This window comes from Phytophthora ramorum (genome assembly GCF_020800215.1).
Source record: "Phytophthora ramorum isolate Pr-102 chromosome Unknown Phyram_PR-102_s0009, whole genome shotgun sequence".
Classification (NCBI taxonomy): domain Eukaryota; phylum Oomycota; class Peronosporomycetes; order Peronosporales; family Peronosporaceae; genus Phytophthora; species Phytophthora ramorum.
In genome coordinates, this window is record NW_027150655.1 from 78034 (window position 1) to 92171 (window position 14138).

Consider the following 14138-nt stretch of genomic DNA (forward strand, 5'->3'; position numbering starts at 1 on the left):
GTGGAAACCTTTTTTAGACCAATCAGCAAAATGACCAGCTGCCAGGTGCGGTAGTACCGTGGCGTATAAAAGGGGGCTTTTTGCCCCCCTTCATCATAACTTCGCGACCTAGCCCTCCTAAATCCCATCCTCCTTCCACTATCCAGAAGGGACTGCTTCAAGGCGAGTACCGTGGTTTATGAAAGGGGGCAAAATGCCCCCTTTCACAGCTTAACATCTTAGTTTGTATAGTATAATTTAATTGAGTGAAGACCCAGCGCTCACGAAAGGGTTAATCAAGTTGGATGGCTTTGAATATACGATACACCGTGGCCAGCAGATGCATCTGCTCTTCAGTAGACATCCTAGGTGAATGTTGCTCGTGGCGGGTTACGTGCGGTTGACTTGAACAGCGTAGATTTTCGACTGCTACTGTATATTTATAGTTACTTAGAAATCGTCCTGCAATAATTTTGGCCAATCCCAAGCCTCGTCGTTTTTGCGGAAAAAGTGCCTCATTTGGCCTCGTCCTCGTCGGCCCTCAGTCGCCATCGCCGTCGCGTCCCCGCCGCTTGCTACGCCTCCATGTCGCTCTTCTCGCGCCGTAAAAACCCAGATCAGCTGGTGAAGCTGCTCAAGGACTCGCTGGCGGACCCGTCCCAACTCGCGAAGCCTTCGAAGGATGGCACGGTGGGTTACAGGGGAAAGTTAAGCTTTGAACCGTAGGAACTGACTCTCGTCTCTGTACGCAGACCGTGGAGGAAACCACCAAGCGCCTGAGCGAGATGAAGCTGCTGCTGTACGGGGACGGAGAGCAGGAGGCCAAACCGGACAAGTGCGCGCAGCTGGCCGAGCTGTTGATCGCCAGCGGGCTCGTCCCCAAGCTCATCACGGGGCTGGACAAGCTGCCGTTCGAGGCGCGCAAGCAATTTGCGCAGGTCTACAACAACCTGATGCGGCGCGACCTCGCGGGCTTCGTGAACTACGTGGAGCGGAAACCTGAGGTCCTGTCGGCGCTTGTTGCGGGCTACGAGAACCCCGATGTGGCTCTCAACTGCGGCACCATGCTGCGTGAGGTAGGCGATGACTGTGGCAGAGAGTAGGAGATGCAGGTATTTTACGTATGTTTTGTGCTTGGCTCTCTGCTTGACAGTCGATTCGCCACGAGATTCTGGCCGGCAAGATACTCTACTCGCCCGACCTGTGGAAGTTCTTCGATGTGTACGTGCACCTGCCCAACTTCGAGGTCGGCTCTGACGCATTCGCGACGTTCAAGGACTTGTTCACGCGCCACAAGACGCTGGCCGCTACTTTCTTCACGTCCAACTTCGACGTGGTCTTCGCGAAGTATAACTGCCTGCTGATGTCTGAAAACTACGTCACGCGGCGGCAATCGCTGAAGCTGCTAGGTGAGATTCTGTTGGATCGCTCCAATTTCGACATCATGATGAAGTATATCGGGTAAGGCTGTATGGAGAAGTAGAGAACTGCTATACTGAGGTGCTGACGTCGCTTTATTGTCGTACAGAGAGAAGGAGAACCTGAAAATGATGATGAACTTGTTGCGTGATACGAGCGCAAACATCCAGTTCGAAGCCTTTCACGTGTTCAAGGTCTTCGTGGCCAACCCGAAGAAGCCCGAAGCTATCTCGCAGATTCTCGTGAACAACCGGGAGAAGCTTATTGCGTACTTGAAGAACTTCCAGAACAACAAAGGTACGGCTGTCGGCATTTGTACGTGAAGGTTCTCAAGCTGTGCTCTTGGAAACTAACACTGCGATGCGGTGTGAAATACAGAGGATCCCCAGTTTATTGAGGAGAAGGCGTTGCTGATTAGGACGCTGGAGGGTTTGAAGATTGGCGAGGCAGTCTCGGAGGCGGCTAATCCTTCTCCCGCTCCTTCGTCACAGTAAGATTACCTCTCACTTTCTCCTCATTTGGCTGGCGCTTGGAGCGATGCGCGATGGGATGAGGGCTGCAATAGCACTTCGTGTTTGATTCTAATCCGCGATAAAAGTAGCTAGGAAAATAGTGCCTCCGATCGATATCTCGCGTCAGCGAAAAGGGCGGAGAAATGAAGACAAAGAAAGCAGGCAAGCATCGCAATAGACTTTTGGCCACCGTTGTCTCACTTATCTCCGTCGCGACTATCAAAAACATCAGCGGAGCCCGTGCCGCAAGGTGGAGAACACCAGGAGGAGCGGGGACAGAACGCAGACCACTAGTGGCGACTCGCTCAGTCGGTCGAAGGCTCGGAGCTCTTGCGCTCGTGGGCTGGAGCGCGGAATGCCGCTCGTCGGGCAGCGGATCGGAGTGCGTCACGCCGACAGCCCAGCGACGGACGATGGCGCGCGTCCAGTTCGGCGCAGAAAGAGGCCGGAGCTCGCGAGAGGCAGGGCCCGGAGCGTGCGATTGCTGGCGACAACGCGACTGGAGGCTCCGGGCCGGAGCCCAAGGTGAAGTGGCTCGGAGCTTTTTCGAACGCTCGCGCCGATTGGGCGAGCGAGGTTGAAGCTATCCGATTGGATGGAAAATAGAGCGAGGAGCACAGAGACGGGCGGCAGATCCGCAAAAAATACGACGCGGCGCCGGTGTCGATGCTGTCTCGCGGCGCCGGCCTGGAGGCTAGAGTCTCGGCGATATGTAAAGTTGGTACTCTTCGTCAAGTGAGCCTCGTGCGGAGCTGCGCCCGGAGCGAAGCGATATAGTCGTCTCGTCGCGTTTAACAAAGAACGGCTGCAGCCGCACGACGGAGCGAGTGCTCGCAGTGGCGGGATTTGGTTAGGCTTCACTTGACTGCGTCTAGTGTGGCGACAGTAGCGAGAAGCTTCCTGCATGAGCTCGTGGATGTTCGTCGCTCGATGTTGCGGGCTGGTGTCCAGTGCGCGTCCGAATGTGGAGACTCGTCGTGGACGCGGAACTTGGCTGCTAGTGGCTTGTAACTCGAATCGACTGGGATCCCACAGTCGCGCGCATCCAGACAAACGCCAGTGAATCACGAACGTATGCGCCATTCGTAGGGTGCAGTCGACTTGTCTTCGGTCTGTAGCGTGGTGGGCAATCCTTGCGGCTCGGAGAGATCACTGGAGAGGGAATTCGATGGTAAATAAGCTCTGCAATCATGCGTGGCAGCCTGGATTTGGGAGCTGGTGCGTGGGTTTCAGTGTGTTTCCTTTACGCATCAAACTCTGCTGGCCATTTATCTGTGGAATCAACAAATAATAGAACGTCGGCACCGGAGCGTCAGCTCCAACTCCGAGTCGGGTTTGATCTGCATTTGTGCTATTGATGCTATCCAGGCATCAATAGCACAAATGGATAAGGGTGACGCCGTCCTATATTTCACTGCATGCTAATAGTTCCCGGGGTTTAATACGCACACGACTGTCGAAATGCACCAAGCAGAAATAATCGGAGTCACTCCCCCGGAGCTGAAGCTGGAGCTCAGGCTCCGGTGCCGATGTTCTATTTTTTTGCAAAGCCACTTCCATAAACCTGTGGTCAGGAGCTTTCGAAGGCGGCAAGGCATCCCATTCACAGTGCAACTAGGCTTGCTGTGCATGTACCTAGCTGGACTTGCCGAGTCCAGCTCACTACCCATCAGTCCGGCAGCTAATTGCAGAGCTTATTTACCATCGAATTCCCTCTCCAGTGATCTCTCCGAGCCGCAAGGATTGCCCACCACGCTACAGACCGAAGACAAGTCGACTGCACCCTACGAATGGCGCATACGTTCGTGATTCACTGGCGTTTGTCTGGATGCGCGCGACTGTGGGATCCCAGTCGATTCGAGTTACAAGCCACTAGCAGCCAAGTTCCGCGTCCACGACGAGTCTCCACATTCGGACGCGCACTGGACACCAGCCCGCAACATCGAGCGACGAACATCCACGAGCTCATGCAGGAAGCTTCTCGCTACTGTCGCCACACTAGACGCAGTCAAGTGAAGCCTAACCAAATCCCGCCACTGCGAGCACTCGCTCCGTCGTGCGGCTGCAGCCGTTCTTTGTTAAACGCGACGAGACGACTATATCGCTTCGCTCCGGGCGCAGCTCCGCACGAGGCTCACTTGACGAAGAGTACCAACTTTACATATCGCCGAGACTCTAGCCTCCAGGCCGGCGCCGCGAGACAGCATCGACACCGGCGCCGCGTCGTATTTTTTGCGGATCCGCCGCCCGTCTCTGTGCTCCTCGCTCTATTTTCCATCCAATCGGATAGCTTCAACCTCGCTCGCCCAATCGGCGCGAGCGTTCGAAAAAGCTCCGAGCCACTTCACCTTGGGCTCCGGCCCGGAGCCTCCAGTCGCGTTGTCGCCAGCAATCGCACGCTCCGGGCCCTGCCTCTCGCGAGCTCCGGCCTCTTTCTGCGCCGAACTGGACGCGCGCCATCGTCCGTCGCTGGGCTGTCGGCGTGACGCACTCCGATCCGCTGCCCGACGAGCGGCATTCCGCGCTCCAGCCCACGAGCGCAAGAGCTCCGAGCCTTCGACCGACTGAGCGAGTCGCCAGCACGGTTTCCAGCGTTTTCACGCTTGCTGCCTCGCTGTTCCGGATCACACTCACCGCTCCAAGGACCACAGAGCGACTGGTCTCGCTCCTCTTCTTGTCTTGGCGCCGCCACCCCATTCGACACTTCGCCGCATGCACGCCACGAGCTCCAGCACGCAGAGCGGAGGCAGCCCCGTCACGGAAGACGAGGAGTCCATGTCGCCCTTCTCGTCGCCATCTTCCGCTTCCACCAACGGCGCCAGCTTCGCGCAGCTGCTGCAACGAGCGGCGCAGACTGGAGACGTCAAGCAGATCGCCAAGCTCGTGCAGACGGCTCGCACCAGTGCCTCCTCGCCGTCCTCCAGCGTTGACATCACCAAACGTTCCTCCTCTTCCTCCTCGTCAGATACCTGGTTGGACGCTGCAGACGAAGACGGCTTCACAGCTCTGCACCTCGCCTCTGTAGGCGGACACGATGATGCCGTACTCGAGCTGCTGCAAGCTGGCGCTCACCTGGAAGTTGCAACCCCCGAGGGATTCACGGCGCTCATGTTCGCAGCTTGGGCTGGATCGCTGTCCCTGGTGCAAACGCTGATCTCGCATGGAGCCGATGTCATGGCGCGGGACGTGGACGGCAACGATGCTGCCTTCATTGCCGAGATGAACGAGCACGCGCGCGTGGCCCAGTACTTGCAGCGGCAAATGGACAACCCGGAGGACCTGCCGAGGAAACCGCACAGTTCGTCGTCATCGAAAAAGAGCGGGCGGGGGCAGGACCTCGACTCTCCAGAGAGCTCTCCGGTCAAGTCTGTGAAGTCCAGCAGCTCCAGCGCTTCCACGGGAACCGAAGGCAGTGGTATCGACAGCAGCAGCAGCAGCGCCTCGACGTGTTCGTCGCCAGAGCAGCTTGCTGGGAAGACGCTGCTCACAGAGGAAACGAGTCCCTCCGGAGACACCGACGGCGCTACACCATTACACGTTGCGGCTATGCACGGGCAATTGGAGACCGTCAAGGTGCTCCTGGCTCGCGGCGCAAGTCTGTCGGCTGCGCTGCCGGGTGGCGCGACTGGATTGCACTTGGCGTCAGCGTCGGGCTTCGTTGACGTCGCCTCGTATTTGATTGACCAGGGCCTCCCCGTGGATGAGCGCACGGTTGCAGGCACCACTCCGTTGCACGAGGCAGCCTACCAAGGACACGTGGACGTGGCCGCGCTGCTCCTCGAGCGCGGAGCCAACGTCGATGCGGCGACTGAGCGCGGTACGACGCCACTGCACCGTGCAGCTGAGAACGGTCACGTGGAAATTGCCGAGCTGCTGATCGCCCATGGAGCACACATCGATGCTGTGACGACGGACTATTTAGCGGCGGCTGGGGATGGCGAAGCTTCGGGTGATGAGAGCTCTCGTCGGCGACGGCGTCGGAGGCGCAAAAAGTCGGTTGCTGTGGAAACGGAAACCGAAGAAGCACCCGAGTCTGAGCCACGGACACCTGGTGAACTGGAGAAGGAGGCCTCTGCTTGCCGGTCCAGTCAAGTCGCACTATGCCTAGCAGCCAAAAACGGCCACCTGGACATGGTACAGTACTTGCTGACACGCGGAGCAGCTAGTGCGACGGATCTAGCGACACTGGAGCCATCGAGGCACCCAATCATGCTAGCAGCTCGACGCGGGCACCTGGAGATCGTTCGATTCCTGTTGGCTCACGGAGAGTGTGCGTCCAGCTTGTCCGACGCAGCATCGCGCGTCCTATGCTGTGCTGCGGAACACGGCTACCTGCAGATGGTGGAGCACGCGCTAGCTCGTGGGGCCGACATTGAGTCGATCGGTGGCAAGAAACAAGCTACTCCGTTGGTGCTAGCGGCTCGGCAGGGTCACTTGACCGTTGTGTTGCATTTGTTGTGGGGTGGTTCGAAACTGGACGCTGCCACGGCGTCTACGGGCTACACGGCACTGCATTATGCAGCCAAACACGGGCACCTTACCGTTGTCAACAGCCTATTGCTCAATGGCGCTGATGTGGACGCCGTCTGTGCCCAGCGCCAGTCATCACCACTCCATTTGGCGGCTGAATCGGGCCACGGGGACGTGGTGCGCTGCTTGCTGTCCTTTGACGCGAACGTTGATGCCGAGAAGCACCCGGGCACTATGACGGCACTGCATATCGCGGCCGAACGCGGTCATGCAGGGGTGGCGCGCGAGCTGCTGTCGCACGGAGCACGACTCGAAGCGCAGGCGCAGAACGACCTGCGAGCGCTTTTCATTGCTGCCTACTGTGGCCACAAGGCCGTCGCTGAGCTGCTGCTGGACCACGGAGCCGAGCTGGAGGCCACGTCGGGCACGAACAAGACTACGCCTCTGCGTGGAGCGGTGTCGAAAGGCCGGGCTGATGTGGTGGAGCTGCTCCTGGCGCGGGGAGCTGATGCCAACGCGACGCAGCCCACGGACGGCACCACGAGCTTGCACAGCGCGGCCGCCAACGACTTTGGGATCATCCTGAAGTTGCTAGTGGCAGCAGGGGCTGACCCGGACCGAGTGGATCGTGAAGGACGCACACCCATGGACTACGCCGCGTCGGACCCTGTGCGTCTACAACTGCGGCTCGCACTGCTCAAGTCTCACTGGCAGAGGCAGGACGGCCGCGAGTGATGTGCTGCCAGCTGCATTGGCTCTCGCGGACGCAAGCGAGCGCCGGCGGCACGCGACCGCATTCTCTACAATTTTGCTCACATGTTAGAACATGTACAACACGCGGGGCGCCACCGACAGCGGCGGTGCCTACGCCGACCTATCTGAAAACGATAATTTAAAATGAGAGTGAGTAAAATGCCCGATTGGAACTCCTCTCCTGGAACCTAACCCTTTCTTATTTTCTTTTCTGCTGATTTTGCATATCCGTACAAGGTATAACGTATACGAGGTGTATACATCCACATCACAACCACAAATCCCCCCTCACTCAGCAAGCGGATGGCTCCGGTGGAAGGAATATGACGCCGGCGCCGCGAACTCAAAAGGGCGAAGCGCCCCCTTCCTGTTGACCAAGACGACGACAGCGAGGAGGAAGTATCAGACGTGTCCGAGAGCTCATCCATGGCTGCGTATGTCTCATCACCGAGTCTCAATGGTGCCGAGTCGGCTGAGCCAACAATCAGTACCAGTGATCAAGGCAAGGAGCGGATTTTGAACGCTCCACCGCCTCAAGAGGTGCAGTTCTCATCGTGGGAGGCCTTCGAGGCCTATCTGGCCGTGTACTAAGCGCAGTCGTTCCAGGTAGCTCTTCGTTTGTGTCTCCTGCATTACCTGGGCTATTTCACCGTCTTATCATCAATATTTTGTAGGTCTTCCGTGCAAGAACAAATACTACTGTGGTAGAGCGTAACGGAATTATCGACCGGAATAAGTCAAAGGCGCCCAAAATTCCTGATGAGTGGGAGCAGTACGCAAGGACGTTCGTATGCACTCACTACGGGAAGTTCAAGTCGAAGGCGAGCCCGAAACGTCCACGTCAGGAGAGCCGAGCCCGAAACGTCCACGTCAGGAGAGCCGAGCCAACGACTGCAACGCGCAGGTATATACATTCTCATTTAATGTCGTTACTGGGCTTACTCGGGTTAGCTCGGGCTCAATCGGGCTTACTCGGGCTCAATTGGATCTGATTGGGTTCAGTTGGATCTGGTCGGGTTTACTCGGTTGTACATGGTTTGAATTGGGTACATGTCGTTCATAATACTGACGTGTTGCGGTACTGATTTTGTTGAGTAAGAAGGAGCTGCAGTACTTACGCTATCGATACCTATGCATGTGCATTTAAGTACAACCTAATAATTTCGTTTTCCGCATCAGAGAACGTCACGTCTTCCGCAGCCTAGTATATCGGAGTGGCGATTCTTGGCTGAAAAATGCAAGTCGACGCTCCAAGCCAATGTCCGGCTATACGTATACAGTGAAGGACTCATCGCGCGATGCTTCTCCGACTCTTTCCTAGTCGGGCACATTCGGGCACCAGGATCGGGCCTAGTTGGGCATGAATGGACAGTCTCGTGTTACCCAATCGGGCTATATAACGAGTGCCATTTAAAATTAACGACTTGAAGTGATACGTAGAGCTTTGCAGCGTGCGGAGGCAGCAGCGCTGCATTTGAGAAGGGGGCTGGTCGAGGGCGGCATCGGACACCGACCATCGGCGATGGGCAAGCACCGTGGCTGTCACGAATGTGGCACCGTTACAAACGTTGCAGTTACACGGCGTCAAGCCGGTCACGTCAACGAGCTGATTCAGAAATCGGCAAGAATTGCAGCCCAAGCTCTGATCGAGCGCGCGGCAACTTGCAGAGCTGCCTGTTGAAGTGTTTCTGGAAGCAGCTCGACGATGAGCTGAATGCCAGCCGATCCAGCGCGAAAAATGTCGGGCATGGATACGCGCTCGGGGTGGTCGCTCAGGCCGTTTGTGAGTCTGTCAGCGCAGACTGCGAGCGCCGCCATCTGCATGTCGGTCTAAGATCAGACTTCTACGCGGGCAAGGAAGGGCGCGGATACACACCGCTGAGGAGGCATTACACCTGCAAGTTTCACGCCACCTCGCCGCTGGCGCAGCGGCGTATACAAGCCGAGCTCTTTGCGCAGGTTTAAAAAGCCACGGCTTCCACTGCGGCAGTCTGCAACTGCAACGGTCGGTCTCTGCCTGCCAGCTGCCGGTGCTCTCTCGATCGAGGCCGCCGATCGGCACCTGAAAACCCCGGCACCTTTGCCTGTCAAAGCTGCTCACCTGCGTCGGCTATGCTCGATCTCCTGTATCCTGAACCCCGCACTGTAATCGGCGAGAAGTCAGAACTGCACTTGGCATTTGTATACCGAACCGGATGTCGCAAGGCCCATGCGTGTCAACGCTCGCACTCTGCGCGCCACCTGCTCGAACCGCTGATCAGCGTCTGGTCCTTGGAGGAGACACGCAGGCGGGCGCGGTGGCTGACGTAGTCCGTGCTCGAGTCTGGATGGTGTCGGCACTCGAGCTGCATGTACTCACTTCCGAATTTTCTATCTGCAGATCAAGCAGCTAGCGTCTACTCCCGACACCTCGTCAGTACCTCCTCTCTCCTCCACCATGAAGTTCGCCACCATCGCCTCTGCTGCTGCGCTCGTCGCCGTCGCCAACGCTGCCTCGTGCGATGTGACCTCGCTGCAGACGCTCCTGACCTCGTCGGACACGACCACGTGCGCCACGGACTCCGGCTACGCCGTGACGTCGCTGGCCACCCCCACGGACGCCGAGATGGCCACCATGTGCACCAGCACGGCCTGCCAGTCGGTGCTCTCGCAGCTCGAGACGCTCGCCCCCTCGGAGTGCACCCTGGGCACGTTCGCCCTGTACGCCGACCTCATCACGCCCCTGACCAACTACTGCTCGGGCGCCGCCGGCTCCTCCACGGGCTCGTCGGCCACCACGGCCACCGTGGGCTCTACCGCCGGCTCCAGCACGTCGGCCACCGTGACGACCAGCTCCACCGGATCGGCCGCCTCGACCCCTGCGACATCGACCGCGTCCAGCGGCTCCAGCACCTCGCAAACTACCACCTCTTCGTCCTCGTCGGCCGCTTCGGCTGCCGCCTCGGCCTCGGCCTCGGCTAGCAGCAGCGCTAACATGGTCGCTGTCTCGGCTGGTGCCGTCCTTGCCGCCGTGGCCGCCGCCTTCTTCTAAGCGCAGCCGCGCGTATGAAGACCGAGTTTGACCTCGGTTATAAAGAATATATGCGGATTTATTGCTGTCAGTGCAATTTGGTTTGTTTGCTATGCATGGCGCTGGCTGCGTCGCCTTCCTTCGAGGTAAAGAGTTGTGGTGTCCTGCTTTTTGCTGTTCGAGGAGACCTTCAAACAGGAACCTACACATGGCAAAGGAAACGGCGATCGTTCCGTCTCATTTACGAGCTTGAGCGTCATGTTCATGCCATTGCAATGGTGCGTTGCAAGCAACAATCGCCGTCTGCTGTGGGTGCAGCCTGTTGTTGCTGCTGGAGAGTCCATCGCCTTCCGCGCCAGTTCGCATACAAAAATGTACCCTCTGTCAAGATCCAGGTGGGTGAGCGCTGCTGGACTCCACCTAAGTATAGAGAAAGCAAGCGACATCGCGTTTCCAGCGTTTGCAGTTCACCCACTCACCCTCTCGCCTCCTCTGACAGACGTTCACTCCTCTCCCCGCCGCCACCGAAGGAGTCAAAATGGTGCCCCGAAGGAGCGCAACCTGGTGCGTGTGCCTCCTTCTTCTCCTCGTCGTCGTCCAGGCGCAGGACGTCGGTGAGTTCCTCCTCATGTCGAGCTCGCATCACTGAAAATGGAAACGTGTGCTAACTGGCTTCGCAAGGCGATCCTTCTGCCGACGCAGCAACAGGCTCCGGAGGCACCACCACCGGCGCCCCAAGCACGACGGCACCGGCATCAACGACTCCAGTAACCAGCACACCGAGGACCACCGCGCCAGCCACGACAGCTCCGACCCCAACCACCGCCGCTCCGACCACCGCAACACCGACTGCCGCTCCAACTCCGACACCGACCGCCGCTCCGACACTGACTCCAGTGCCGATAACGGAGACCCCGACGACGGCAGCACCGGCGACGGCAGCACCGGCGACGACAGCTCCGAGCTCGACAGATTCACCAACGTCGACGAGCTCTTCGCCGGCTGCTACAACTGCAGCGCCAGTGGTGGAGCAGTACAACTCGTCAACACTTCCCCCCGGAATCGACTCCAGTATGCTAGACGGAGCCGAACTCGTGACTGTGGAGGTCACGGAGACGACGCTGGGGGATGGCACCACGTCGTACAGCTACGTGATCATCACCCGAAGCGACGGCACAGAGAAAACGATCGTGCTGAGCCCGACAACCAGCTCCGACAGCAGCGGCGGCGGCGGCAGTGACAACAGCTCACCAGCTCAACCGGACAGCTCTCAGTCGGACTCCTCCAAGGCCTCCAAATCCATGGGCGTCGGAGCGATAGTCGGGATCATCGTGGCCGCGGTGGTCTTCATGCTCATGCTGTTCGCGTTCTTCATCGCGCAACGCCGACACAACAAGCACCAGCCGAGCGACGCTTCTTCCGAGGACTTCTTGGAGTCGCCCGTGGTTGGGAAGCAAGTGCGGTTGCTTGAGTTAGGCCAATCCCCAGCCGACACGGAATACCAGGAGATCACGCGAACCACCGCGAACTCGCGCTCGACCGGGAGCTCCATGCCCGACGGCAGGCGACATCGAGGCACGCTGTGGGAGGACCCAGTCATTTTGGCGTCTCGAATCCCCATCGACCGCATCGAGCTGGGGGCCGTTATCAGTCGCGGGGGCTTCGGCGTGGTGTACCGCGGACGCTATCGTGACCAGGACGTGGCCATCAAGACGCTGCTGCCGGAGAAGCGCAAGGACCTGGCGCACATTCAGGCGTTCCTGTCCGAAGTGCGCCTCGTTGCAACCATGGAGCACCCGCACATCGTGCAGTTCATCGGCGTGGCGTGGGAGTCGCTCAGCGACCTGTTCTGCGTAACCGAGTTCATGTCCGGGGGCGACCTGCGGTCGCTGCTGAAGGACTACCTCGCCAACGGTGTGCCGCAGGGAATGGACGCCGGCAAGACGCAGATCGCCTACCAAGTGGCCTACGCGCTGACGTATCTGCACTCGCTGGAGCCCGTGGTGCTGCACCGCGACCTCAAGTCGCGCAACATTTTGCTGACCGAGCGTCTGGATGCCAAGATCACGGACTTTGGGGCCTCACGCATCCGGTCGGACGCGACAATGACCGCCGGCGTGGGGAGCTCGCTTTGGATGGCGCCCGAAGTGATGATGGGCCAGCGCTACGGCGAGAAGGCGGATGTGTTCTCGCTGGGCGTGGTGATCTCAGAGCTGGACACGCACGAGCTGCCGTACTCGCACGCCAAGGAGAGCAACAGCAACAGCGGCCGCCCGCTCCCGGACACGGCGGTGCTGCAGATGGTGTCTATGGGCAAGCTGCGCGTCCGCTTCTCTTCGTTCATGGACGCGGACATGGCTCGCTTCGTCTGCAGCTGCGTGAGCGTGGAGCCTGAGCAGCGCCCTACGGCGGCCGAGGTGCTCTACTACCTGCAGGTCGCGACCCGGAACCGACAGTACTAACGGAAGGGGGAATGAGGCGTACGCAAAGAACAACTTTAATTATGAATGGAGAGCACGTTTTAGTGAACAACACGGCGAGCACGTGCACGAACCTTCACTTCCTTTGTTGCCCCGCCATGATTGCCATGGCTGTCCCAGACTCGCTGCCCTCGCTTCCCCGCACCAGTCCTCACGCGTGGACGCCCGCTCGATGTATCGAAGCGGTACTGGCACCGGCATACTCAGATCAAGTCATCGTAAGTCAGATGCTAGTCAGACACAGCGGTCGTCAATCGCGGTACCACATCATTCGACATGCAGAGTCCTCACGCCCTGTCGACAGGTGCAACGTTCACGCTGGTGCTCGCCGCTCTCTGATGCACTTGACTCTACCTTCCTGCCTCCCTGCCAGCGACTGCAGTGCCTGCTGCTTCGCCAGCGCTTCAGCCAGCTGGGCGTTGACAAGGAACAGGAATAGTAGGCGCAACGCTGGACGAACGAACAAGAAAAAAGAAAGCTGGGAAGCGCTTCAACCCGAGCCATCCCAGCTGCATTCGTGCCGATCAACGTGGTCACAGAGTGGGCATTACCGCCCAGCCGGCGGTGTGAGTGCCGCTTCCTTCGTTGATGTCTCTCGCTCGAGCGATGGTAGAGCGGTCCGGCCTTCAGCGAGCCCGACGTTGCCTGTCCACTCCGTACGTCATGCGCTAGCCATTCTCCAATCTGCCGCCAAGTCCACAGATACGTAGCAACCGAAAGCATGAAGATCTTCGCGTCCTCGCTCCTTGCCGCCGCCATGGCCGCCGCCCTCGTGCGCGCCGACACTTGTGACACCGCGTCCGTGACGGCGCTGCTGACGTCCGACGATGTCACCACGTGCGCTAGCGACTCGGGCTACTCTCCGTCCTCGCTCGCGACCCCGACAGACGCCGAGATGGAGATCATGTGCACCAGCACCTCGTGCCAGTCCGTGCTGTCGGACCTCACCAAAATGTTCGTCAAGGAGTGCACGGTCGGCACCTTCGCGCTGTACGCAGACCTCATCACGCCCGTGACCACGTTCTGCTCCAGCCTCTCCAGCTCCACGAGCAGCTCGTCCTCGGCCGGCACCAACTCGTCGGCGTCGACTGCTGCCTCGACCACGTCGGAGGCTGCTTCGGCAACGTCGGAGGCGGCTTCGGCCGGCTCTGTGGCCATTGCGTCCTCGGCCTCGCTCGACAGCGCCCAGGAGGTGACGGTGGCCCCCATTGCCACCAACACGACGTCGTCGGCCAGCTCGGACGATGATGTGACCGTGGGCGACTCGGAATCAGGCAGCGACCTCGCCATCGAGACCCTGACGCCTACCACTAGCTCCGAGTCCGCCTCCGCCACCACGGACTCGACCTCGAGCGCCTCGAGCGCTGCGGACGACACTTCCAGCGGCTCCAGCGCCGGCGTTGCCGTGAGCCCGTCGGCTGCGCTACTCGGCTCGGCTCTCGTGGCTACGGCCGCTCTCTTCCTGTAGAGCCCTCGTCTCTCATGGCACCAAGCTGCGCACACTAACTGAAGTCT

At 59.2% G+C, this 14138-nt stretch overlaps 5 protein-coding genes across 6 annotated transcripts; all 5 read left to right on the top strand.

The window, feature by feature from the left end:
- Positions 1-564: 564 nt before the first annotated feature.
- Positions 565-1892, top strand: KRP23_9748 (Calcium-binding protein 39-like; the record flags this gene model as incomplete). The annotated part of the gene is made up of 5 exons (XM_067895342.1): positions 565-669; positions 732-1055; positions 1133-1440; positions 1508-1695; positions 1777-1892. The coding sequence occupies 5 exons, from the start codon at positions 565-567 to the stop codon at positions 1890-1892; spliced, it is 1041 nt and encodes a 346-aa protein (XP_067741568.1).
- Positions 1893-4622: 2730 nt separating this feature from the next.
- On the top strand, positions 4623-7115 carry KRP23_9749 (Ankyrin-3; the record flags this gene model as incomplete). The annotated part of the gene is made up of 1 exon (XM_067895343.1): positions 4623-7115. The coding sequence occupies one exon, from the start codon at positions 4623-4625 to the stop codon at positions 7113-7115; it is 2493 nt and encodes an 830-aa protein (XP_067741569.1).
- Positions 7116-9570: 2455 nt separating this feature from the next.
- KRP23_9750 (Highly acidic elicitin 26) lies at positions 9571-10164 on the top strand (the record flags this gene model as incomplete). Its single annotated transcript, XM_067895344.1, has 1 exon — positions 9571-10164. The coding sequence occupies one exon, from the start codon at positions 9571-9573 to the stop codon at positions 10162-10164; it is 594 nt and encodes a 197-aa protein (XP_067741570.1).
- A 517-nt stretch (positions 10165-10681) lies between these two features.
- Positions 10682-12605, top strand: KRP23_9751 (putative serine/threonine-protein kinase/receptor R831; the record flags this gene model as incomplete). 2 transcript variants are annotated; one of them, XM_067895345.1, is made up of 2 exons in its annotated part: positions 10682-10757; positions 10825-12605. In XM_067895345.1, 2 exons carry the CDS (start codon positions 10682-10684, stop codon positions 12603-12605), a joined length of 1857 nt encoding a protein of 618 aa, XP_067741571.1. The 2 variants fall into 2 exon arrangements, with proteins under 2 accessions (XP_067741571.1, XP_067741572.1); XM_067895346.1 differs by having other exon boundaries at positions 10846-12605.
- Positions 12606-13344: 739 nt separating this feature from the next.
- Positions 13345-14091, top strand: KRP23_9752 (uncharacterized protein; the record flags this gene model as incomplete). The annotated part of the gene is made up of 1 exon (XM_067895347.1): positions 13345-14091. One exon carries the CDS (start codon positions 13345-13347, stop codon positions 14089-14091), a length of 747 nt encoding a protein of 248 aa, XP_067741573.1.
- Between the last annotated feature and the right edge of the window lie 47 nt (positions 14092-14138).